Here is a 27,598-nt window from a genome sequence, read left to right on the forward strand (position 1 = left end):
TGTGATAATTGAAATCAAAGCAAGCAGTAATGAAAAGTTATTTAGTTCTGAATGTAAAATCCTTGAACTTGATTTACAAAAATAAAATTAAATGTTTTATAGGGTTTTAAATGCTACTGTGCAAAAAGATCATTAGGCAAATGGACGAGTTTAGGACAAGTGGATGAAGTGTCTACTAGTGAATGTTCAAAAGATTGCCCTGGTGATGAAATCGATCGCTGTGGAGGGACTACTATTAAGATTGTTGCTGCATATGAATTCAAGGGGGATAAAAAAGAAGGTAGTGTTAATTGTTATAAGTACTCCCGTTTACAAAATGTTATTCATCAAAGTACTGTTTACCACTCTACTAACAGAAAGAGAGATAAGATTTTTCGTAATCAATTTGAAATCAAGTTTTACATGTTTTATGAATCCTGTTTTTTTTTTTTTTTTTGTAAAATCGAAATAAAGTCTTGCTGATAAAAAAAAAAAAAAAAAAAATACAGTTTGCATTGATTCTGTTCCCTTCTCAAAATAAATGTAATCGTACTGTTGACATAAGCGTTAATTGTATCGTTTACTATGATAAATCGAAGTCAACAGTTTCGAAACTTTGTTTGACCCGTTGTATCTTCTATGAGGGCGTACAGGGGTATCTGCATGGAAGAACGCGAAATAAAACTGCCATCCCACGATGAATGAACAATTAAATTGCCTTGCACACACAACAGGGAGGATTGACGCTGCTTTGCTTTGGAGAAAAAGTAAAGTCACATAGACAGTAATGTTTCGTTGTTTCTTAAAATGTACCGAAAGATAGTATCGTTGTTGGTTGCATTCCATCAAATATGGTTCATTACTAATTAACGTAATTTGTTTAGTGATGTTAAATATTACGAATGTTTAAAAATAGTGTGTTATTTACTCTAATGCTAACAACTGTTAAGCCATGGTGTCAAATAAAATTAGACGGTCTTTGAATGGTGCATGAGCAGAAAAATTTATTGAAAAAAAATCAAATTGTATTTTACATAAGCCTAAAATTATTTTTATTTTTTTTCTATTAGCAAAACAATAGATATCTGCCTTTAAAACATTTTAATTGAAACTATACGCTGTTAAAACTTTTTGTATTGTGATACTATTTTAACTGATACTTTTCGTAAACTTTTAGATGAAGATATACACCTTGGAAAAAAATGTTTTTATACAGCCCCAAACAGACGAGCGCCATCAACACTAATGCCTGGGAACTGTCTCCAGAAATTGAAGTTTAAGTGTCAGATGGTTGATATTTCAGGTATATTAAATCCTTTGATTAAAATCTATAGTTTAAATCAATAGTATAAGGAAATGAACATTGTGTACTGATCATGATGTATGTAAACTGTATGCTATCAAAAACACTTGAAAAGAAAACTCAGACAACTTACAAACTAAACAGCAAAACTATGTTGTGTTTTTATAACAAACATCTAATTAAAAGTATAATTATATTCCTGGTACCTTTGATAACTATTCACACCGTTAGATCTAAGATAAAGCCAACACATCATGTTGAAGCTTCTCGCGATGAATTTAATGATACCGACAGCTGATTTATATGAACAACTTGAACTTATAAAAATCAACATAAATTTGTAAAACAAAAAAATATCCAAACGAAAAAAGTATGCCATATTTTAGCAGAACCGTCAGTGTATTACTATTAATTGTTAGCGTTGTTTAACATCTTATTGAATGGCGAAAAGATTAAATAACTGAGAATGCTTTTGCCATTTGTTTATGGCAATGAACAAATACATTTCACTAAACTTATCAAAATTATTTTTATGTCAAGGTGGTTCGAAAAATGTGTTAACCAAACGATGTTATTCCATACGTTTAAATTGGTACGATGCACAACAGACGTGTTTACAAGAAAAAAGTTATCTTCCAACGTATACACCATCAAACGACATATGTTTTGCAGAAAAAGACGTTGACGAGATGAACAATTGGCACAATGCTTTCGTAAAAGAAAGAATTGTTTGGGAAACAGGTAAGAATGTCTAGGATTAATAAATGCTACTAAAAAGTGAAGAAAAGCACCCAATCTGAATAAATGTGAGCACAATGAAATAGGTTTCTAATTCACTTGCTTTGTTTTTACCGAAGATGTATGAATGTATTTTTAATTAAGGAAAACTTTCATTCAGTGGGTCTTGTCATTGATTTCTATCAAATTTTGTATCCAGATGCGATATAATGATTTTTCGGTCTAAACATCTAAAAAATATTCACTGATCACTAATATTTGTTAAAAGTAATAACATAATATAAGACAAAAAATGGAAACATATATATTACAATCGCATAGTTTTTTATGTTTTATATTGATATGCTGCTGGTTTTTAACTTTTTGCTGTACTATAACCAAATACAATGTATACGATAGCACGTTGTGGGAAAAAAAATGTAAATGATTATGTTATAAAATTGAGAATGGAAACTGTTTTATTTATTATCATGTCTGTTTGTTCACGCGTCGTTGTAAATATAAATTTGATGAGACTGACATACAAATGAGAGGTTTAGCGCTATGAAACCAGGTTCAATTCACCGTTTTCTACTTTTGAAAATGCCTGTACCAATTCAGGAATATGACAGTTGTTGTGTTTTGTCATTTGATTTTGCCGTTTAATTAGAGACTCTCCGATTAAATTTTTCTCGGAGTTCCTTTTTTTAATGATTTTACCTATTATGCTTATGTCTCTGTTCAATGGTAATTTTGTCATTGAGAACAATATTTGTTGTTGATGTTTACCTAAACTACGTCCTAGTATTCGTTGACCCTTTGAACATGTTTGATAGTTATTATTATTTAAATATTCAACATCACAATTGTGTGACAGAACCCATTTTTTCTGTAACTTGACTTTGATTTTATAGTGTCTAAAAATATTTTGTGCACGAAAATGACATATGGACATGCTGTGACTTTATTCCCTTACTTCTTTTGTTTGGAATTGTAGATCATAATGAGACTGACTTTTTATGAGATAAACAATACGTTTACATGGCGTAGCCATGCGTAAAATGTTCTTCAGCATTTCTCTTCGAAAACAAGGACCTATTTAATGGAATAAAACGTCTGATTTGGAAACCTTAACTATAGGTGTCACACCACCAATTACTCCCTCCAATTCAGGACGTATGTGAATGTAGGCCTACTGGGACAAAAATAGTGCATTTGATGTCATTGTTGACTTAAACTAACCAACAAATTGGCAGAAATGAAACTTTTGTGAAAGAGAAATATATTAAGACCATTTGGAGTTAAAATTTACTTGTTTATGAGTTTGCATTCAAAACTGAGGATTAATGCACTCCATTCTATACTAATTTAAGATTTCCAGAAAACCAGGGGCTATTGTTAGTGGTACCTCTATTTGGAAGACCTCTTCTTTCTTATATAACTATAAAAATCTGTTGAAAATTGAGATGTAGAAAGCTAATACATGTACGATTCAGGATACACCTGGTTTCTATGAAATTAAACTTAAGGTAAAATATTCAGAAAGCTGTGAAAATGCAAAATTTGGTTGAACACATAGGGACTTTTAATTGGTGATATGACACTTATAACCTCCGGATAGAACAGGCTAATATAAAGTATTTACTTTAAATTTGTTTTAATCAATACACTTGCATAGCAAAAGCAAACAGTTTGAAGGTAAACTAATTATTGATCAATCCATTCAAATTGCGTAAGATCCACATCATAATATTTTATATGGGGTAAATCGGGTAGGGCGAAAAAGTAAAATCACAAAAATACTGAACTCAGAGAAAATCAATCATTTTAAAAGGTAAAATATGGTGGATTAAATCTGGTTTTATAGCGCTAAACCTCTCACTTTGTACGACAGTCTCATCAAATTCCGTTATATTTACAATGATGCGTGAACTAAACAGACATAGTAAATAAAATAGTCAAAATATGGGTAACAATTTTAAGAGAAACAATTTCGCGTGTCTGACGTCAGAAAATTTATACGTCACATATTTTCGTCGTTCAATGTTTATACTAAAATAAATGACAGATGTTTCCAAGTAAATTTTTTCAAATGTTTTGCAATAATTTCAAAAATATATCGTTCTGGATTGGTTTTGTTTTCGGATGCTTCTGTAGTGTATTTGAAGCAGAACAATGTTTGGGCTTCAAGAGTCTACATATTGGTTGTCTGTGAACAGAAAATGTACAATTTTACAATATCAATTGTTTCACAAATGATAACTAGTCTACAAAGTAAAATCATTTCTTTAAACTTTAAAAAAAAAATGCAAAATAAACACATTCCGCTTCAAGGTGGGTAAGTTTTTTAATGCGTGAAACGTTCTGCGTTAGTGATTTGGTCCTGACTAGTGCTGGTGATCAATAAATATATATGTAAACAAAGACAAAACTGATGATTTGTGACGTTTTCTCCCATACAAAATGAAAGGAAACAGTTCAGATGTTTTGATTTTGTTTCTAATAGGCTCATAGACAAACAGTGAAGAAATGTCACATCTCTAAACTGTTTCAGTAAGCGTAACACAAACGTTCTCATATTTAAAAATCTCGAACTGAAAAAAATATATATAATATGTTCATGGAGTCCGCTTTCCATACCAAAATCCACACAACAAAATTATTTTGTGAAAACCCTGCGGAATTTATTAAAATTGTGCATTTTCTCAGTAAGAGATATCCTGATTCTGTGCTGGTGGGTCCTTATACGATGCTGGTGACTTTTTGTAAAAAGTTTGTCCTATTTTAAACAAACATAACAGATTCAATAAAATTGGGTAGATTATTGTATCAATTGGATTTGTGACTCCTATTTCTTCTTTTTTCCTACCATTCGGCCGTCAAAAAGCGTTTTCAAATAATTGTTACAGTTATTTATATAAAGTAAAAGAGCAACATCGTCCGTCAAAAATCAGATGAAAATATATCTAATTAGAATAGTCTTACATAAATTTAATGCCGATCAATTGTTGATTATCTACAAAATATGCTAACTAACAAGTAAAAGGTGTTTGAGGTTAAGCGACTTTTATAACGAAAAAAACGTTTGACTAGTTTATTTCAATTGAATACACAAGGTAAGCTAATCTAACTACTAGTGTCTCTATTTCTTCCTTAATATATACACTGTCTCCACAGTACATTTTGACAAGATAAAAAAAAAGGAACATTGCTTGCTTAAACAACCAGCTAAAACAATAACCAATCCTAGCTTCCAAAATGTAAACGATTAAAAAATGAAAAGGTTTGGCCTGGTTTAAAATTTAACTTTGAAAAAAACAAATAAGACAAATTGCAATCATCACTCAAGTCGCTCCTCGTACCCTCCCCATCCCAACACAACCATCCCCTCCTCCATTCCTCCTTTATTTGTACGTTTATGCAAAAACACAACACTAAAATTGAGAATGGAAATGGGGAATAAGTCAAAAAGACAAAAAAAAAAAGAGCAGACAACTAAGCACACAAAATGATAACATAAAGACACAAAATTGGTTAAGAAGAATTTTAAAACTGTGCAGTGTATCTTGTGCTCAAGAATGTAATTGTCATAATATGCATTCATCATACATAATAAAGGGCATGTGGAAGTAGTTTTAATTTTATTGTTACCGATGTATCGAGCATTGTAAGTTAAAATACAACGATGATGGAAGTTTTTAAAGACATTGACCTTGACCTTATGTGATAAATAAAACAACAAAAACTTACAATACAAGCGAGTATTTTTTTTATTGAAATCATTATCTTTCAATATGTGATCTATGCATAGAATATGTAGAATTGAGAAAGAAATAGTATTTATCTCAGATTTGAAATTATTATTTTTTTATTTGTTTTGGTTTGGGAGGGGAAGGGGCTGAAAACGGTAGGATAAAAAGAAAATTCTTAACTGTATTGGACAATTTTGTTAAAAAAAAACCTAACTATATCCAGAATGGTTCGGCTACCCTGACTTTATTAACTGAACTCACATCTTTCAATCTGTTTAATTCAGGTCTTGAGCTGTCATGAAAATAACTGCTAGTAGTCCATTGTAATACTTTAGTTTTCTATTCTAACACGGACTAGGCTTTCATTTAAGGTGAATTTACTGTGCGTATTTCTGTTTTCGTGTTTATTCTAAATTGGCTAGAGGTATAAGGAGGGCTGATATATCGCAAATTATAATCTGAATGCATTTATTTTATATGTATCTTTATATCTGCGTTTCTTTTATATCATCAACTCGTTATTGAATGTGTCTGTACTCATCGTAGATATTGTATAGATGAAATTTCCATGTGAGGTAAAACCCAGTTGCATACAGCTAAAGATCACTTCAAATTATAACACAAAAAATCCGTTGTTTCATGCCAGTACCGAAGTATTGTACAATCTGGGATTTGCAATAGATTTATGAAAAAAATTATGTTCAATCCCAAGTAACAAATGAAATAGTCAATCTTTAAAATGTATTTTAAAATAGTAGCTGTGTATACACACATTATATTCACAACTGTCAAACATACTTTCAACTGACTTTTCCAAGAATGTACACACTATTACATATTTTTGATAAAGTTAGTTTTATTTTATCATTAACTTCTTCCTTTCACAATCAAGTATTTCAATTCATAGGGAAATAAATATTCAGCAGCGATCTTTCGGTGACCAGTCAGCGGTCTAAGGTTTACGTATTCCTTTTTAGCTCACCTGGCCCGAAGGGCCAAGTGAGCTTTTCTCATCACTTGGCGTCCGGCGTCCGGCGTCGTCCGTCGTCGTCGTCGTCGTCCGTCGTCGTCCTGCGTCCGGCGTTAACTTTTACAAAAATCTTCTCCTCTGAAACTACTAGGCCAAATTTAACCAAACTTGGCCACAATCATCATTGGGGTATCTTGTTTAAAAATTGTGTCCGGTGACCCCGCCAACTAACCAAGATGGCCGCCATGGCTATAAATAGAACATAGGGGTAAAATGCAGTTTTTGGCTTATAACTCAAAAACCAAAGCATTTAGGGCAAATCTGACATGATGTCATATTGTTAATCAGGTTTAGATCTATCTGCCTTGAAATTTTCAGATGAATCTGACATTCCGTTGTTAGGTTGCTGCCCCTGAATTGGTAATTTTAAGGAAATTTTGTTGTTTTTGGTTATTATCTTGAATATTATTTTAGATAGAGATAAACTGTAAAAAGCAATAATGTTCAGCAAAGTAAGATGTACAAAAAAGTCAACATGACCAAAATGATCAGTTGACCACTTTAGGAGTTATTGCCCTTTATATTCAATTTTTAACCATTTTTCGTAAATCTTAGTAATCTTTTAGAAAAATCTTCTCCCCTGAAACTGCTGGGCCAAATTATTTGAAACTTGGCCACAATCATCATTGGGGTATCTAGTTTAAAAATTGTGTCCGGTGACCTGGCCATCAAACCAAGATGGCCGCCACGGCTAAAAATAGAACATAGGGGTAAAATGCAGTTTTTGGCTTATAACTCAAAAACCAAATAATTTAGAGAAAATCTGACATGAAGTAAAATTGTTAATCAGGTCAAGATCTATCTGCCCTGAAATTTTCAGATGAATTGGACAACCTGTTTTTGGGTTGCGGCCCCTGAATTGGTAATTTTAAGGAAATTTTGCTGTTTTTGGTTATTATATTGAATATTATTATAGATATAGGTAAACTGTAAACAGCAATAATGTTCAGCAAAGTAAGATCTACAAATAAGTCAACATGAACGAAATGGTCAATTGACCCCTGTAGGAGTTATTGACCTTTGTAGTCAATTTTCAATCTGCTTCCTTTGTTTAATATTCACATAGACAAGGTGAGCGACACAGGCTCTTTAGAGCCTCTAGTTTTTAAAGCAAGTTGTTTTGTGTATCCCTAATGACTTAATTCTTCGAATCTTTTCTTTAAAACTAAAACAACAGAAAAGTTAAGTTCAGATAATACAACAGAATTATCACGTGTGTGTGTAACTGTGAAGTATAATAAGGATTATATCTCAATAAATGAATAAGAGCAACAGTATTACACCGCTGTGTTTTGTTTGAAGCATTACTGTAATGAATATCATTGACAACACATACAGTTTATTATAAATTTACTTTTACAGTATTCGATGGTCCAATAATTTCCGAAACGATTACATTTATCAATGATTAATGTGATCATCATATGCAACATATAGTTAAACCATTAACAAACAAAAAACAGACTTGTAATGTTATGGAAATTGGATTGCTTCCGTTGTAATCACGATAAACATTTCATGAGAAGTTTTTTTTGTATATCCAATGTATAAAATTAAAAGTTATCTTTATTATAAAGTGCAGTTTATTCAAACATTTGACAAAAGGTTGCCCTGAAGTATAAACGCACAGCACCTGAGATCACCCCTAGATTTTGGTGGGGTTCGTGTTGTTTATTCTTTAGTTTTCTATGTTGTGTCATGTGTACTATTGTTTTTCTGTTTGTCTTTTTCATTTTTAGTCATGGCTTTGTCAGTTTGTTTTAGATTTATGAGTTTGACTGTCCCTTTGGTATCTTTCGTCCCTCTTCTACTAAGTGCATGTGCAGGTAGATATGTAAAATCTGAGGTAAACGCCCCTTAATTACTCAAAAACGTACACAAAGTAAACACGTGTTTACGCGGATAGACATTAAAAATATTTTAACTGCTTTAAGTTCATAAAATAAACACAAGTTTACTAAAAACGCAGATCTTTGTGTAAACAAAAAATGTGTACGAGTGTATACGTTAAATTCTTTTAGTCTGCACCCAAATGTACAAACACGTGTTATAGCATTTTAATAACTGAAGACTTCAAATTTAACCTCCGTGTTGCACCAGCGCTAGTTCTTTATTTATATATTAACTGGTTGGCCATATTATTACTGCAATGCACTGGTGTCCTGAACATTTTCAATAATACTTTACTGCTAAATGGGATATTCAAAGGCCTAAACAATTCTGAGCCTAAATCTATAATTTTAAAACACAAGTAATGTAAAATACTGATGTATTTAGAGAAGAATTATGCCAGGTAATCGGTTTGACGTGGAATTAAAAACTATTTTCAAATAGATAAAGGTTGTGAGGTCGTGTTTTTTACATTTCAGTTTTCAACCATCTATTGCATATATGTATATATCAAGATAAAACCCGTCGAACCACCAACGACCTAATAAAGTAATATACCTAAGGACAAATTTATTTTGAAAGGTTGCGTCGTTGGATTTGTGACTAGAGGTCAGTAAAAAAGCAAATGAAAGCTAAATGGCACTAAATGCACTGAGTAAACAATGATATTCGATGTGATATGATTGCCATTGGGACAACTGACTTCAGTTCAAAGGTAATGGTATATAAGCCTCTATAGAAAGCATGGCCATTAAAAATAGAAAAAAAATACCGGGATGATTCTAGTGAAGGTTGTATCTATTTGTTATAGTTTCACCATTTATTTGTTAATTGTTGGTTTTTACTTCAAACATTTGTTATTTATTAAATAGTATCACCATAATTTTTTTACAATTGTCTTTACAGAAAATAGACCTAGATTTAGCCCTAAATGTTTAGCGGTAGAGTTGAGAGAGGATAAAAATTATACATTGCTGGCTGTTAACTGCACAGACAAATATAAGGCACTATGCGTTTTGAAATCAACAATAGGTAATTAAAAAAATAATAAACCTGTTTCAGTTTAGTACAACGGTATTAACAAAGACAAATTAAATGATTTCAAAATTGTTATTTCATTATCAATATGATGTTTGTCATAACACTTTAACAATATACTTTTACCTATGCATATGTTCTGAGATATTTAAAACATAATTCATAGTAGACTTGAACCGAACCCTGTTCTTATCGAATCCTTAAACATTTTATTTATTGGTGCATAGAGGTTTGGTTGGATATTGAATATCAAATATCGTCGTTTTATATAAAAAAACAAACATTATATTACAGAACCTTCAACTCATTTGAATGCACAACAAGGAACTACTTACCCAAATGATACTGCTGAAATAACAACGGGTAGATATACAGTCACTTTCGTTATTTTAATGACAATATTTTTCAATTATTTCGAAACCAGAGCAATTTTGCTTATGTGTCCTGATTAAGTTCACACCAGGTCCGTCTTTGATTATTTAATTGACAGGAATTTAAGAAAAAACTTAAATATCTATAGTTCTTTGTTGTATCAATTAATTAATTTCACCTGCATGGATTCAATAAATATTGTATGAACCTCGTCATTGGGAGTTGTTACAGAATATACTGAAATAAATGTATGGTGCGTTTAAAATAAATTTCAACGACCAGTCATTATATGGAAAACATGTAATAGCAATATTCTAAAGGAGTTTTGCTGCATTAAAACAAAATAACACATTAAGGGGGCTCCTGGGTATCAATCTTTTTTTTTTTCTAATCTAGGATTTTGCTATATTTTCCCCTTATTAAACTTTATCCTATACCTTAAAGAAAAATTAAATAAAAATGTGGGGTCACCGTTCATTTTAGCTCACAATCTGCCATCGAAAAAAGCATGCATTTTTGTTTAGGTACTTTTTTTCTGTTAAACTAATAGGAGAAAAAAAGGTAAAATCGAAATGACAAAGAACCTAATATAAGAAATTGCTTAAATTTTACAATTGTTTAGTTTATATTCAGCTTATTTGAAAAAAATAATAGAAAATATAGGTCACCGATGAGTTTAAAAAGATATTTTAATTTTAATGCCAAAAAATCTCCTTTTTTCACCAAAGGGAGACAATTTGGAGCTTTTTCAATGATATCAAAAAAAATTTTAAAATCATTTGGGGCTAAAACGCCTTGATTTTTAGGGTTGATTTTTTTAACCATATCATAATGTTACAACTAATAATGTAATGCATAAAATTTGTTATGAAAAAAAATAATGTTTAAATATTTGCTATTTTTTTGTACCCACGAGCCTCCTTAAGACCCCGAAACTGTATTCCAAAAGAGTGTAATGAGTAAAAACACCCCGAAGTCATAAAAGCTTAAGTTTAACTTTCACTCGATTTTAATCGTAAGATTTATTCGCATGAGATCTAATCATTTGCTAATAGCTACATGCATAGACACATTTTTAGTTTTAAAAATAGTTAAGTTCTTAGAAAATAAATCCAAACACGATTTTATCTACAACCATTATAGAAATTAATGGCTTACTTTGACCGACATTTTAAAGGTTTTAAAAATGTTAAAAGTGCAAATGTTTCATGCATCTTCATCAGAATTTACTATAGGATTAAACACATTATTCTAGAGGTTATTGATGTGTAAACCGGGGCGATTAACTCACAACCTGAATAAAAGTCCGAAGGACTTTTATGTTGAGTTTGTTAGTAAGAGCCTTATAACTCTTCAGCCAAACATTTGTGATATTTAATAAACATTGTTTTTTATGGATACTATATACATTTATCAACAAAGGCACAACGGCAAGTCGCACCTAAGGAGTATGCCGCCATCTTGACCTCATAAAAACCATAAATGTCCGATAAATACAACGGAATCTTAAATTGAATAGCACCTACCTCAAAAACTTCATTTTCATTAAATGTTATCCGAATTTGAAATGTTCAAGTGACGAAATAATCTTTCCCTTGAAAATTTCTATTCGTATGACGTCGTTTTTTGCCATTACGTAAATTCGCCTAATCCCTCATGAAATTTCGCGTTTTTTTCAAAGTTTATTTTTATACATTTTCAAAGCTTTAGTGCATTAAAACATATTTCTTTTTTTGTTATATACGCACTAGAATAGTCACAACAAATCTCAATTTGCTGAAAATCCTGGGATCACTGCAAGCTTGTGTATCGCGCATGAATAGATTACAAAAGTAGTTTCGGAAACATGGTTTATCGAAGTGTAAACTTAGAATCTTAGAGAAAAATTCTCATTGACCAATCCAATTCAAGTATTCATAGATATGCAAATCATATAAGAATTATTTAACATTGTTTGTTGCATCGCGGTTGAACTCCAATCTATCTTGAAACTTTTGAAATATAATAAATAAGAAATCTGTTAAATTACAAACATTCATTTACAAAGCAAATTCAAATGCTCAAAAGCATCTGACCAAATTGGACAGTAAGAAAGGAACGCAATATTGATTGATTGATTGATTTATTGTTGCTGTTTTAGCGCCACGTTTGAGCGTCACATTTTCGTGGCGATCATTTTTATAGGTGAAGGAAACCTGATTGCCCGGAGATAACCAACGACCTTTTGTAGGAAAACTGACAGTCCTAGTCAGTTAAGATTGGAGTCCAGTGCATCCCGAGTAATTGAACACATGGTTCAAATCTTTTTTGTGGTAAATGACGACATAGATCGGCACCTAATCACGGAAATGAGAATAAGTATTTTAATATCTGCAAATACATTAAAAAATCTAAGCAGACCATGGTTAAGTTTAAGTTCTCATACCTTTTTTTTTAATTTTCGGGTGGAAATCCGATTTTGAAATAACAACAATTCCTGAACAAAAAAACTCCAGTTTTTGCCTTTTATCCTACATGATTGAAATAGGGAAATAGCAAATTAGACCATTTTTTTTTTACCACGGTACAGTGTGTCCAATAGTATTATATATGGAAAATGCATGGCCTTATATCATTTCTTTTGTTGACTAGTATATCAAGCGTCTTTCAATACATAATAGCTCAGAGTACACATGTAGTTTAACAAATGGCATGAATGTAGCACAGTTTTAATTAGTACAATTGAATCAAGTGGATTTAAACAAATGTTGATTGTGATGTTACATGACCCAAAATCAAAGAACACTATAAATTTAGATATGTTTATTCCTCCTTCTACTGAGGGTAAAAGACTACAAAAAAGAAAATAACACAATGTAAATGACAAGCAAACATACATGTATCAATCATAAGTCATTTATAACAAACAATCAATATCAAACATAAAAATATTGGATGAATAACGCCGACTTTATACTAATAAAATCTTGAAAAAAAAAACTTATTACGATTCACACGTTCCATACAGTGAAAATTAAAAAATCTGACATGACCCATGTAATCAACTCATTTGACGATTCGCACTTTTCATACAGTGATTTGAACAACGTGATTTGTGTGTGAAATAATTCAAAGCGCATACTTTTTAATCAGTAAAAATACTTATGTAAACTTTATCTAACAATAGTTTTAAGATAAATAAATGTAAAGAACTTACTCTATGGCACTTATAACCAGCAAATATAAGTGTTGAAAGCAGAACAAATTTGACAGGAAATGTGTCTGACATTACAAAAAATACTAATAAAGGAAACAAATCGGAAATCCGTTCCGGTAACATTACACTTTCCTTCCGATATTTCTAACTGAAAATCGCTTTCAAAAATTAACTCGTTTATCTTTAATTACATGATAAAAAATTATTACTTCTATAGCATGTTAAACTTGAAAAACTAGAGAAAAGATGTGTGATACATTGTTACTCACAATACACATACATTAAAAAAATGACAATGAATGAACATAGAAAAATCATACTAAATTTCTTAAAAATCTCAATATTTATCTATAATATAAACCACTTGCAATTGTCGAACTGAAGAGTTTTAAGATGCTTCAATCAATCGAACCAATTCGCGTATTGGTCTCACATACGACTCCCTTTGTCCATCATCGACTATAGACACTTGGACCTTTCTAACTTTAGAATCATCACTTTCAAATACTTTGTCAATAACACCACTTCTAGAAAGCTCGGTCTTCCGCATGAGAATGACATCACCTTCAAGGAAATTATCACCTCCAGATTTCCATTCCGGACGAGCCTGAAGGCTATCGATGTACTCTGTTTTCCAACGAGACCAGAATTGATCGGCTAGATACTGAACAAGTTCCACTGGCTTCGCATCGCAACCTTTGTTCCGAATTCGACTTGTCCAAGAGATCCACTTGACGACGCAGGCTTCTGAGTTAAAAGAAGAGATGGCGAAAGAACTGACGGGTTTTCAGGATCACTAGAAACTGGAACCAATGGCCTCGAATTGACAATGGCACTGACTTCGCAAATTAATGTTGAAACTACTTCATGTGTTAAATCCTTGAACTTATTTTGCAATAACAATGAATCTAGAATACGTCTACATGAGCCTATCATGCGCTCCCACACACCACCAATCCAAACTATTTCATTGTCTGATAAAAACTGCTTCATCGGAGTGTCTTCAACGAATTCTGATACAATATTAAGCTCCTTCGCAGCACCCAACGTTTGTTTGAAGAACTTGCTGCACGTGCTCGACGGACAATAACTTGCCATGGACCGAAAACATCTGAACCTATATAAGTGAACGGTGCATCAACTTGTAACCTGTCAGCTGGCAGGTCTGCCATTTGAGTCCAACCTAACTTGACACGTAATTTCCTGCAAAGTACACAATTATGAATGACACTATTGACTTTTCGCTTAACGCCTTATATCCATAAACCAGCAGAACGAATTGCGCCTTCGGTCATTGTCCTGCCCTGATGTTGAACTTTCGCATGATAATGTCTTATGAGAAGAATTGTGACATGGTGGTTTCTCGGTATGATATACGGATGTTTGTCTAGTGGCAAGTCTGCAGTATTATCGCCCTTAGTAAGCATAGGTCTGATACGACCTCCAACTCGCAAGACACCATTGTTATCTAAGATTGGGTTGAGTGATATTAACGAACTATTCTTCGGTAAATTCTGACCAAATCCTATTGCCTCAAGTTCCGTGTGAAAACCTTCGTTTTGCACATGTTTTAAAGCCACAAGTTCAGCTTTCTCTGTTGTAACAGCTGATGTGTCGCCACTTTTTCTACACATGCAACCTTTCAGAAGTCGAACCAAACAAACTAATTTTGACCACTTAGAAAATTTATCAATACTGTTACATAACAGACAAGATGTAGATACATGTAGAGTTGATTTAGCCGTTGAAATAACAGTCCTTACTTCCTTATCAATATCGGGATCCACTAACGGGAAATTCAGATCATCGGTAGTTTTTAAATTCGTTGTTAGGCAACTCGGACCTCTTATCCATTTGCTTGATGGTAAATCACTAGCAGAGAACGGGCGTGTTGCAAGATCAGCTGGATTTTCTTTAGTCGGGATATGATTCTATTGTTTGGGCATACTAAAAGCTCTGATTCGGCCTACACGGTTTGCGACATACACAAAAAAATCTTTTTTCATCGTTTGAAATATAGCCAAGTACTATTTGGCTGTCAGTATAGAAATGAAAGTCTTCATCGTCTATGTCTAATTGATCTTTAATAATATCTGCTATGTCTATTCCAAGCACAGCAGCACATAGTTCAAGACGGGGTATAGTATGTCCGTGCTTCGGAGCAACCTTCGTTTTTTCCAATAAGGAATCCTATATCACTAGTTTCTCATGAGAAAACCTTTAAATACGCAACGGCGGCTACAGCTTCCTTTGATGCATCACAAAAACATGATCTTCTAACCTACTTGCATTCTCAACTGAATAAATACAATACAGTCTTGGAATACACAAATCACAAAGGTTCTTCAACGAGTCAACCCATAATTTCCAGCGTTTATGAAAATCTTCCTCTAGCGGATCATACCAGTCGGTAGATGAAGAGCATGACATAATCTAGCGTAGCAATAACTTTCCTTCTAGAGTTACTGGTGCGGTAAAACCAATGGGGTCGAATAAGTTGTTGATAGTAGAGAGCATCCCACGCCGCGTGAATGGCTTCGGTTCTGTATCGACACTAAATACAAAGGCATCTAAATTAATGTCCCATGATATGCTTGGACTTCTTTGCAACGGTAAACTTTCTTCGTCAATGTCAATGTTTTTCAAGTCTTTCGCAAGATCATCTTTAGCAAATTGTTTAAGTACTTCTGTTGAGTTCGACGCGATTTTGTGTAGTCTTAATCTGCCGCCTTTCATCAATTCACTTTGTGTATTCTTCACTAAATCAACGACTTCGCACACACTTGAACAACTTATTATATAGATATAGGAAGATGTGGTGTGAGTGCCAATGAGACAACTCTCCATCATTATTAGTCCATCATCGACGTAGAAGTTCTTAGATACAAATTTCTGAACGTCTAGAGATGCGATTTGACAGATCTACGCAAACCATATGTGGCAACAGCTGGTGAAGGGTTGTTGCCAAATACATGAACTGTCATTCTAAACTCCTCCAGAGGTTTACTTAAATCACTATTTGGGTGCCATATATAAGAAACGAAGATAGTTGCGATGATCGGTCTTAACACGGAAGTTATGAAACATTTGTTCAACATCAGCGGTTACTGCAACGCGTTCACGACGAAACCTAAGCAGAACTCCTTGAAGACTATTCGACAAGTCTGGACCCGACATTAACACATCATTGAGGTCTACACCTCTAAATTGAGCGGACGAATCAAAAACAACTCTGATAGATTCTGGATTTCGAGGATGGTATACCCCGAACATGGGCAAATACCATCGCTTATCATTCGGTTATAGACTTGGTGCTTTTTCAGCATGACCACGTTCAAATATTTTGTCCATAAACAACTTCACATGTTCCAACTTAGTAGGAGTACGGCGCAAATTCATGTTAAGAGAATTGGCGCGTTTTAACGCAAGAGCTTTATTATCTGGCAATGGTTGAATATTCTTACGAAATGGCAAAGGTGCGGTCCAATGCCCATCAGTATCTTTTTCAAACTCGTAGTCCATTAACCCTTAGAAAACGTGTATCGTCCACTGAAAGTCCTATTTTGTTATCCTTATCTATTTTTATGAATAAATCGGTTTCAACCTTAATTTTACTTTGACAAGGTTCTAATAATGTTGGTCGACCGCTTTTGTTGATGTATGTTTTGTATACAGTTATTTCAGGCATATGTGCATTTCCAAGGCAGACTTGTCCAACAATGACCCAACCTAAGGATAACTTTTGTGCAAATGGGAGCCGGTCTCCCTCAGTTCTCTGATCTAATACATAATGCACTGCAGATATGTCTCGACCAATTAATAGCTCTATTTCTATGTCTTCCATCACTTTAGGAATATATTGGGATATTGGTTTGAGATGGGGATATTGAAAGGCAATTTCAGGAGACGGAATCTCGTCTCGGTTGCAAGAAATGTCATTACATTCTATAATGTTTGGCAATTTAAACATACAACTTCCATTTAAAGACTGATCAAAATATCCAGTTCCTTCCCTACCACTTGCTTGAACCTTACCAGCACAAGAAATCAACGAATAATTAATAGCAGGTCCATGATCCTGGAATGCGTTAAAGAGATTAGATGTTGCTAATGTATGCGAACTCTGATCATCAATCATTGCGTAGACAATACGATGTTTTTCAGGCATGTTGTGATTTACAATTTTTACCGGAATAATTTTGGCGCAAGATTTGCTTGTATTTTCAGGATACCCTTAAAACCTGTGTACACGTCACCTTAACATCATCACCAGAGTCTTTGGTCCCCTCCCCTTCTTGGACTGAGACCTCCACATGAAGTGCTGTGGGATGTGATTGACTCTTACATATAGCACATTTAATATTGTCACATTTACAGTTTGCAGCCCTATGCTTTGTTGGACCACAACATTTGAAACAAATACTGTTTGTTAGAATAAAGTTTCGTCTTTCCGATAAGGGTTTCTTCCGGAATGCCGTACAATCATTAAGAAGATGATTTGTCTTGTGTATCGGGCACAAATTTGCCTTGTGTTACTCATTGTTTCTTTTTCTTTCCTCAATTGTTTCTGTTTTATGAGTAGAATTGTTCACATTTCTGTACGATTTCCTACACGTGCGATCTTGTTCGCTTGCACTACTTGTTTTCTCATGAGTACCAGTGAGTTGAAAACTTGGGTCATTCTTCATTTTGGCGATTCTCTGTAAGAATTGTTCGAAAAATGTAAACGGGGGATAGATAGACACATTGATCTCGTTCCTTGTATCTTGTTGCATCTGTTGTCCATTTCTCACGGAGATTCCATGGCAGTTTGGAAATGAGGAGTCAAAATACGAAAACAGAATGTTATATTGAGGTTGACATTTTATTGAAGCTATTTCAGAAGCAAGGTCTGCTTACTCATATAAGCGTTTTGGGTCTTGTTTGTCGATGACCTTGAATGACGAAATTCTTCTTTTTAAGCATGTCTCTATGACTTCTGGCGAACCGAACCTTTGTTCTAGTCGTTCCCAAATTTTCTCAACTGCTAAACCTGGATTTATCGCATTACATGCACGAATGGTTGACGCCTGTTTTGATGACTCAGGCCCCAGCCAACGTACTAATAAATCGAATTCTTCTGTAGAAGAAATGTCTAATTCTAGCATGATGCCCTTAAAACTTATTTTCCATGAAACATATAGCATGGGATTATCGTCAAGTGTCGATAGGCGATTTAAGATGAGATCTTTCTTAATCAAAAAACGACTTAGTCCAGCGGCAGATTGTAAGGTTGAATCATCTATTGTTTTTGGTTTAAATGCTGAAGCAGGTGCATTTAGCATTGACACTGGTTCAATATGACTTGGTTGTTCATAATTATCACTTGTGAACTTTTGGCTAGCCTTGCCATATGGAGTACTAGATGAAAAAGTTACATGGTTGTTGTTATTAGAATCTGTCTTTGTGTCACTACAAAATCGTTCATCAGAATCTATTTGTTTAACTAAAGTCTGATCATGATCATCTAAACTTAACAGATAGTCACTTTGAGCACTTTTCAACTCTAACAGTGCCTCTAACTCTGCTGTTTGCTTCCGAATCTCAATCTCAGTTTCTAAACACTTTAATCTAATACGTTTGGCTTCAAGTTCTTTTGATTGTCTTTGTTGGGTAGCTGTACTAGCTAATGTTACAGAATCTGTACTCACAGATGGTTGTTGTGGCACAGGAGAACCTATGCAACAAGATTGTTGCACAGGTAGACTTCTATCAGAAGAAGCCTGAACAGATGAACTTCTTTGTGGAGATGGCTTATTACTAGCATAAACTTGATCAAAGCATTCATCAAAGTCTGAAAGTAATTGTTTAACCAATTGAATGTTTTTGTCCAATGATTTATCGTAATCATCTCTACTTTCACAAAATGACTGTAATTTGTCTGAAAACGCATGTCCTTCAGCTTGACTCATCTTTGCTGTTGCTGTATGAGATCTTTTACTGTGATGTTACATGACCCAAAATCAAAGAACACTATAAATTTGGACATATCTTCAACATGTTCAACTTCGTACTTTTTTTGGCCTTTTTAACTTTTTTGGATTCGAGAGTCACTAATGAGTCTTTTGTAGACGAAACGCGTCTGGCGTATATACTAAATTTAGTCCTGGTATCTATGATGAGTTTATTTATTCCTCCTTCTACTGAGGGTGAAAGACTACAAAAAAGAAAATAACACAATGTAAATGACAAGCAAACATACATGTATCAATCATAAGTCATTTATAACAAACAATCAATATCAAACATAAAAATATTGGATGAATAACGCCGACTTTATACTAGTAAAATCTTGAAAATAAAAAAAACTTTATTACGATTCACACGTTCCATACAGTGAAAATTAAAAAATCTGACATGACCCATGTGATCAACTCATTTGACGATTCGCACTTTTCATACAGTGATTTGAACAACGTGATTTGTGTGTGAAATAATTCAAAGCGTATACTTTATAATCAGTAAAAATACTTATTTAAACTTTATCTAACAATAGTTTTAAGATAAAAAAAAATGTAAAGAACTTACTCTATAACCAGCAAATATAAGTGTTGAAAACAGAACAAGTTTGACAGGAAATGTGTCTGAATAACATAAATACTAATAATGGAAACAAATCGGAAATCCGTTCCGGTAACATAACATTGATCCTAATCCATGTTTTTTTCAGTCGACTTGAGAAGGTGAAATTTCAAATTTCAAATCAGTTTAATATTTGCGTTTTTTTTTAAACTTGTTTAATACTGAACGAAATTCTTTTTATTTGATCCAGAACAATTAAAAGCAAATTAGATTTGTTAAGATATGTATTGATATGCTTGGGTATCCCATCAAATGATGAATATTTGCCCCTATGAAAAAATCCATTTCATTGTTTGTTGAATTTTGTTGTATTTGATTTTTTATTTGATTTAGTTTTTTTTTTTTTTTTTTTTTTTGGTTTTAAGGTGGTACCCTTACTGGTACAAATACTCGTTGATTGATTAGTATAGTCCTGTGTTTGGTTAAATTCCCCTATAACATTAGAAAACTCTTCAAAGGCAAACATTATATATTCTAAAACTGTATGTTACCATTCTAATAAGGTAATTTTTTTTTAACTAAATACTTCCGCCTACATTGCATTGTTTTTTTTATATATTATTTCTATGTTTTGGTGACAGTATCTAGCGTACTAGGATTTTCAAAACAGGAAGACATAAAGACGACACCAAGTAACCCGGCAGGTATGTCATACGTAAAAAGCATACAGTATGTACAGTTATCAAAGTGCTTTGATACAGAAAACATAAAAGAGGTAAAACGGTAGTTAGCTGTTAGTTAAAATTTTACAACGAGTCCGTTGAGTGTATGCACAACGACAAAAACAATGAAGAGAAGTCTAAATGAAAATATATAATTTTCAAAAGGCGACGGACCCATTTACATTGTCTTTTGATTGATTTTGTTGTTGTGTAAAACGCCCGTTGAGGATCAAGCAATCATACGTAAAATGTGCTTTGACATGAAATATGAATGCAATCATTACGTAGTACGTATTATAATTTAGTAATATACTCACTGTTTTTACATGCATACAATACACTTCGTAGCAAATTTCTACATTAATTGTGCTTCTATAGAAGAATATTTTCAAATTTAAAACAATTTTAAAGATTGAAAGAACATGTTAACACATCATATCAAAACTAAGCGCTAAATGATAGTAAACAAAGGAAAGTATTGTTTTCAATGGAATTTTTTCATCCGCAACTTGTTTATGAAATATGTGACATGTGGTTTTGGTTCTATTACATATTAATAAGATATTGTTCGGGTTTATGATACCAAACAACATAAACTTGCGCTTTTGAAACTCATCTTTTTTAGCCAAAACCTATTTTGAATTTTCAGTCAAATGTTTTAAAATAACTCATTACTCATTTACTGTCTTAATTTTTTATCTTGCATTAAAAAAGTGCCATTTAGTTTTGACCCCTCTTGTCTTTTTTTAATTGGCAGTAGTGGTTTGGGGTTGGGAGGGTTTGTGAAGATGTTTCATTAAATTTTCTTTCAACTATTTTTTCCTTGTTCTTATCCATATAAACTTATAATGAAAACATCGAACACTTTCAGAGTATTTCCTGAGATGACACATATATCATCAGAAAATCAGTTTCGATATGCGTTTTATTGGTTTAATTATTTTTTAAGGCAATATATAATCTACTCACGGGTGCCATTCGGTGTTATATGCTTTTTTTGTAAAATTGTTTGTTTTTTAAGATTGTAATGTAGTGATGACTACTGTACCAATATTTTGACAATTTTATTTATTATGTCGTTTGTTCTCGCATCGTTGTATTATTAACGGGATTTTACTTTTTTATCGAGAGAAATGATCGTGAAAGAATATCTAGCGGTGATCAAGTATTGCGAGAAGATCATGGAAGCGCTGGTACCGGATCGTAAAAGTATATCTAGTGGTAGTCAAGTATAACGAGAAGATCGTGAAAGCTCTGGTACCGGATCGTGAAAGAAATCTTATCAAGAAGACATATGGAAGGTCATCAAATAACATAATTTGATTAAGGAAAAATTTACAACAAATTAATACTGACTTTTAAAAATGGTTTAACATTTTGATCAGTTCGTGAGAAAATCCAGTTTTCAAAATACATAGTTTATATAAAACAACAAAAGTCAGACTGCTCCTCGACATTTCCTTAGTAAACAAACATGATTTTTTTCATAAATTCAAATCAAATAATTTATTTTTCTTAGCAAAACTGTTTTCTAATTGAATGAATTAAATGGTTCTCATAGGGTTTTTTGTATAGATATAATCAGAAACTAGGTAAAAAAGAAATATTTACACAAAATACATATTTCGGATCGTCAAAGATCACATACTTTTTTATGAGGATCGTGAAAGGATCGTGAAAGATACGATGCTACGTAGACGTTCAAATTATTCTGCAAATATATGATAATTAATATTGATTTTTTTTAAATATGGACCTCGAAGAAGAGCCAAAATGAACTGTACGCAAAATCAATTTATAGTATTCCTTGCTCAAGAAATAAGTGGGGTAACAGTAGATTTTACTTATACAAGGGCGAATACTGCACACAAATAATTATTCGTGCATTTGTGAACATGTGAATAATATAATAGTTGGCTGATTGCAGGATAAAGTGTTTTTTATTGTAATACGTATCAAATTATTATCCTGGTACCTTTGATAACAATGAACTACTCACTTTTCAGGAGTAAGAGGATAACATATTTTGTATATTGGATCCTATAATCTTCATGTCCGCAGACAGGATTCACCGTACCTCGACTGAGCCTCATTTCATGGGTGAAGGTTAAATTTTTTGGTCAAGTCCGTATCTTGGATTCGTTATGCTGTAGGGTAACTTTGTGTAGTTATGATTGTGAGATGTACATTTTCGACTTCTGCAAGGTTTCAAATAACATTGACCTCATTGTTTTGCATCATTTGGTTATATGTTCGGGTTTTTTTTTTGCCTTTTGCGTATATACATGTATGATGTAGAGCCTCGGTATTTGGTGTATGATGTACATGTCTGTCTGCATGTATCTTATATGTATCTTATATGAGGTCAATTGCTTTTGATATATTGAATGTATACATAAAAAAGAAGATGTGGTATGATTGCCAATGAGACAACTATCCACAAAAGACATAAACAATTGTAGGTCACCGTACGGCCTTTGTCTGGCTGTCAGTCAAGGTTCATATACTTTCGACCTTATTTTCCGAATTAAGTGGCCAAATATAAGTTTTACATTTGTAAGTTCTAGGGTACTGTTAACATCGAAATAACTATATTTGTGGTGTAAGGGACGTTTTTTTAGAGATATGTTTGGCATGGTTTATCTGACCTAAGCCTCTTTTTATAAAGCATTGACAATGTTAAGCGTATTTGACACTTCTAGTAAAACCCTTGATATTACAGACGTTCAACCAATATACCATCATAAGTAAACTAGACGAGACATTTCAACATTTGCGCTCTGGTATTCTTCTTTTTGTAATATGTAGTTATCTCATTTGAAATGGATCCACATCTGCTACTTTGTACATAGAGATAAATATAACTTAAGAAAGTACTGTTGCACAAAATGTTGGTTATAGTTCAATCTTAAATGGTTCATGAAAGATGCCGGTTTTGCTAAAAGCTTTTGGTTGATGGTTAACTTTTTGTTTTATACGTTGCATACCCACATTATTGGCTAAACAGTGGTGGTCTGCCTGAATTGCAACTAGACCAAATCTAAGAACTGAATTTTCACACTGATTTAATCTTTTTTTTAGTTATCTTTTTAACCTCCGATGTAAAGCTTAAATTAAAGAAAAAAAAAGATCGCTTTAATATTCGTTCTTATCGCAATAGTTTCAGGATACAACCAGTTGAAGGTATAGCAAGTGGTAAATCAAATATTGATTTCTGACTATTAAGTCTGGTCACATTTTATCTTTCACGATCAAAATAATTGGTTGCCTGATCTTTCACGATCAAGTTTGATGAACAATCCACAAAATTCAAGGTTTCCTGAAACAAATAGTTGTAATGAGAAAACATACTATCATGTTACTGTTCTATCGAACACACCATAATTTAATTGAAACTATATCAAGATAAATTGAAATATGACTATTAAAGGTACAAAAGCTTATTTTTTTAAAATTAATTCCATAAACATGCATTGCGCGTTTTGTGTTTGTTTCATAAAGTACTGCATATTATCTTTCTCTTAATGCATAGTAATGTTTAGGGAAGTTGAATCATTATGACAGACATATATTTTGTTCGGATTTGATCCGCATTTTGAAAATTCCATCATTTTGTCAAAGATCCTGAGGTAAAATTTTAATTACATTCACGATCCTGTACCGGAACTTTCACGATCGTCTCGCAATACTTGACCACCGCTATTTATTCTTTCACGATCATTTCTCTCGGTAAACGGAATGACACACTTGATACTTCTTTATGTGTTGTCAATTATAAATTAAATTACTTGACTTATAATTTAGTTTCTAGTATTATGAATAAGACAATATTGGTATGCAAATTATTTCGAGGTGTTATTACAGATGCTGTCATATTTGGATCAGTTGGTGGAGTTACAGGATTATTATTTGTTGTTGCACTCGTCATTGTGTTCATCAAGTGAGACATATTTCAATAATCTATATACAAGCATATTATCTTACATTGAAAATTAAATAGCATGTACAAACACTGTAAAAAATGCATTAATCATTGCCAGTAGATTAAAAAAAAGAGGGACAAAAGATACCAAAGGAACAGTCAAACTCATAAATCTAAAACAAACTGACAACGCCATGGCAAAAAATAAAAAAGGATGCATTTAAGCAAGATGTACAGTATATTGACTTGTAAAGTACAAACAATATCAAATGAGTTTCTGAGATACTAAGTACCAACAAAGAGTACGAAAAACATATTCAGATAAAAGTTCGGAAAAACGAACAAAGTCGGACGTATTATATCAATCAAACTGGTTACTTACGTAAGTAAATAAAGCATCAACCCCCTAAACTACGATTTGTATATTGATATTTCAGTTGCTTACTTTTAATATTATTTAGTAACATTGTTTGCAGGCGATCGTCGATTTTGAAGAAGATCCAGGACAGTACTCAACAAAACAATTCGCCATTATATGAAAATGATATTGGATTACAGCAACAAGTCTATCAGGATCTTAATCCAGTCATAGAAGACATTAATTCAACATATGATGTTATGCATACAAATAATTCCCCAATGAATGAACATGATATCGGATTGGAGAACCAAGTCTATCAGGATCTAACTCCAGATAGAGAAGAAAACAATACCCCGTATGATGAACTCCACATTAAAAACAAATGAAAAATACGTTGTAGAAATCAAAACATGAAATCATGAGGATATACTGAAGAAATTAACGATACATTGAACTTAAAATATTGTTGTGGCTTCATTCTAGTATTGTACCCGTTTATTATTTCAGTGATTGGACAATGATTTACATGTAGAAAACAATTATACTAACTTTAACTGTCCAATATTTTTATGGATATACAAATCGACCCCTGGTGTTGCTCTAAATAATCTTAACTTATATACATATATGAAGGTATTTTCTTTCAGAACGACAAGTCATTCTTTTCCAGAATCAATCTGGACGATACCATGTTTCAATGAAATATGCTCACATGCATAAAATAATGACCTGTGTGAGGTCATTATTTTTCTTGATAAAAATGCAAGCTATAATTTACTTTAAAATTTTATTCGTCTGATAGTTTTTTGTTGCCGATTCGGAAATTTATATTTCAAAGTTCAAACGATGATAGATGTACAAGAAATCTTTATTGTACTCATTTTAATTATAGAAACAAAAAATGCGTAAAGTTTTGTTAATTTATCGCTACAATAAAGAAACCTTGTCATATATGTGAGATGAATTTTAATATAGACTTTCATAAAGAAAAAGCCAGATTTAACATATTCGTGTGTTAGATTTTGAAAATCTTATTGAGTCACACTGAATAGATTGGTTGATTTTTGGTTTCTTGCTTAACGTCCAGTGGCAAATATTTCATGCATGTTCAGGACGAAAAACGCTGAATAGGAAATCATACTGTGACTTACATATATTTATATTCGTCTTTGTGTCAGTTCTTAACTTTTTAAAATCTATGTATACCTTTTACTCTTTCAAATGATTCACTAATAAGTTAATCTTATATTCTATTTAATAACATTAACGTAACTCAGAAAAGGGTCGGATGCGGAGGGTATATATCCTGATTATTTGTTAATAAATTGTATTGCTATTCAAAAGACAATCTTTCTGAATTTTTCATTCGATTCAATTAAAATTGTTTAAAAAAATAACCTTTTTTCCGCGATAAAAGTGACATTACAAATAGAAAAAAAACATACCCCTCCCCCTTTTCCATAAACTAATTGGTACAATAAATTACTGACAATGTGTCTTGTATTTGTCTTACACAGTTATCGGAGGGTAACAATACATTTGTGTCTTACTTCATGCAGTTACCGTAATATTTTTTTTGTGTATGGATAATATTTTTTAAAAGGTTTATATCTAGATTTATTAGTGAGTTTTATTTCACATTCTAAATAGGCCGTAGGGCGTATTAAAACCTGGACGCATTAGAAAGGAATATCCCTCTTTAGTATTGTCGGTAATATAGGATACTAAATTATGGAAATCTTTATAAAAAGATAATAATTATGACGGTATATAAGTCAGATAATGCATATTTTAATGTTTTTGTTGTCGTAGAACACACCTCGGGGTGTCAGGATTGCTAAAAGAAAGACCTCCCTACAGTCGGTTTTTCATCTGATCAATCCTGAGACCCCTCGGTTTGTTATACGACAAGAAAAACCGTAAAATATGCATTATCTATAACATAATTTTGTCCACAATCAAAACATATGAATAATACTTCAAAAGTTAAATATTACACTGCAACACAAGGACCACCACTGCATTATCAAAATCAAGATAAATTGTTCATTAGAAGCAACTTTTTATTCAACGTGTTTAAGTGCAAGCTACACGTTGTTTCTTGGACAAAATAGTTAATCAAGAATTTAATTAACAATGAATTGAACATGGACTTCACTTTATGTACAAAGTGCAAAAAGAAAAGTTAATGAACTAGATGACTACAATAGATATGATTTCAATTTCCAGGTGTCGTTGTTGATTTACAATGTTGTTGTTTTTTCAAATCAGATATTATTGATATTATTGACTGTTTAGGACTATAACATGTTTTATGCAAAACTTCTCTTCATAACACTGATGAATGTGAGAGGTAGAATAGCGAAACACGTTATAGCATGTTGATTTGTAAAACACATCCACTATCCTCACTTATATTAGTTCGTAGTAATCTTTTTTTTTATTTATCATGTTTATGTACTCTCTTTAAAATAAATAAACGTAGGTACAATAGTTTATAAATTGTCTGTTTAACACATTTTAGACATTTATATTTATTATATAACATCAAAATACGAATTACATTTGTTTCTTTCCAATATGTGTTACAATCAGTAATAGACAATTTACTTTAGTTTAGATATCAGAGCTAAAACAACTTTCAAGCGATAATTATATATAAGCACAAAAACAAAGATTTGTTCACCTAAAATGCTTTGATTTGAAAGAAGAAAGAAAGCGTTATTTGCAGAAGGAAATCGCGAGACAAAATTAT

At 32.4% G+C, this 27,598-nt stretch overlaps 2 protein-coding genes across 3 annotated transcripts in view; both read left to right on the forward strand.

The window, feature by feature from the left end:
• Positions 1 to 27,598, forward strand: part of LOC134724512 (uncharacterized) — a 62,369-nt gene that overhangs the window by 6,948 nt on the left and 27,823 nt on the right. The window lies entirely within an intron of this gene.
• LOC134724508 (uncharacterized) lies at positions 1,161 to 25,699 on the forward strand. Of its 2 annotated transcripts, XM_063587560.1 has the most exons (7): positions 1,161 to 1,282; positions 1,823 to 2,023; positions 9,578 to 9,703; positions 10,004 to 10,072; positions 20,480 to 20,542; positions 24,425 to 24,500; positions 24,959 to 25,698. In XM_063587560.1, exons 1-7 carry the CDS (start codon positions 1,225 to 1,227, stop codon positions 25,227 to 25,229), a joined length of 864 nt encoding a protein of 287 aa, XP_063443630.1. In that variant the 5' UTR covers positions 1,161 to 1,224; the 3' UTR covers positions 25,230 to 25,698. The 2 variants fall into 2 exon arrangements, with proteins under 2 accessions (XP_063443630.1, XP_063443631.1); XM_063587561.1 differs by lacking the exon at positions 10,004 to 10,072 and having other exon boundaries at positions 24,959 to 25,699.

Source organism: Mytilus trossulus, chromosome 7 (assembly GCF_036588685.1).
Source record: "Mytilus trossulus isolate FHL-02 chromosome 7, PNRI_Mtr1.1.1.hap1, whole genome shotgun sequence".
Lineage (NCBI taxonomy): Eukaryota > Metazoa > Mollusca > Bivalvia > Mytilida > Mytilidae > Mytilus > Mytilus trossulus.

Excerpts from the sequence above, each read along its gene's own strand:
- LOC134724508 (XM_063587560.1), top strand. The coding sequence starts at position 1,225 with ATGCCTGGGAACTGTCTCCAGAAATTGAAGTTTAAGTGTCAGATGGTT. Across the intron at positions 1,283-1,822 it reads TCAGATGGTTGATATTTCAG|GTGGTTCGAAAAATGTGTTA; the intron begins GTATATTAAATC and ends TTTTATGTCAAG. Across the intron at positions 24,501-24,958 it reads CTCGTCATTGTGTTCATCAA|GCGATCGTCGATTTTGAAGA; the intron begins GTGAGACATATT and ends CATTGTTTGCAG.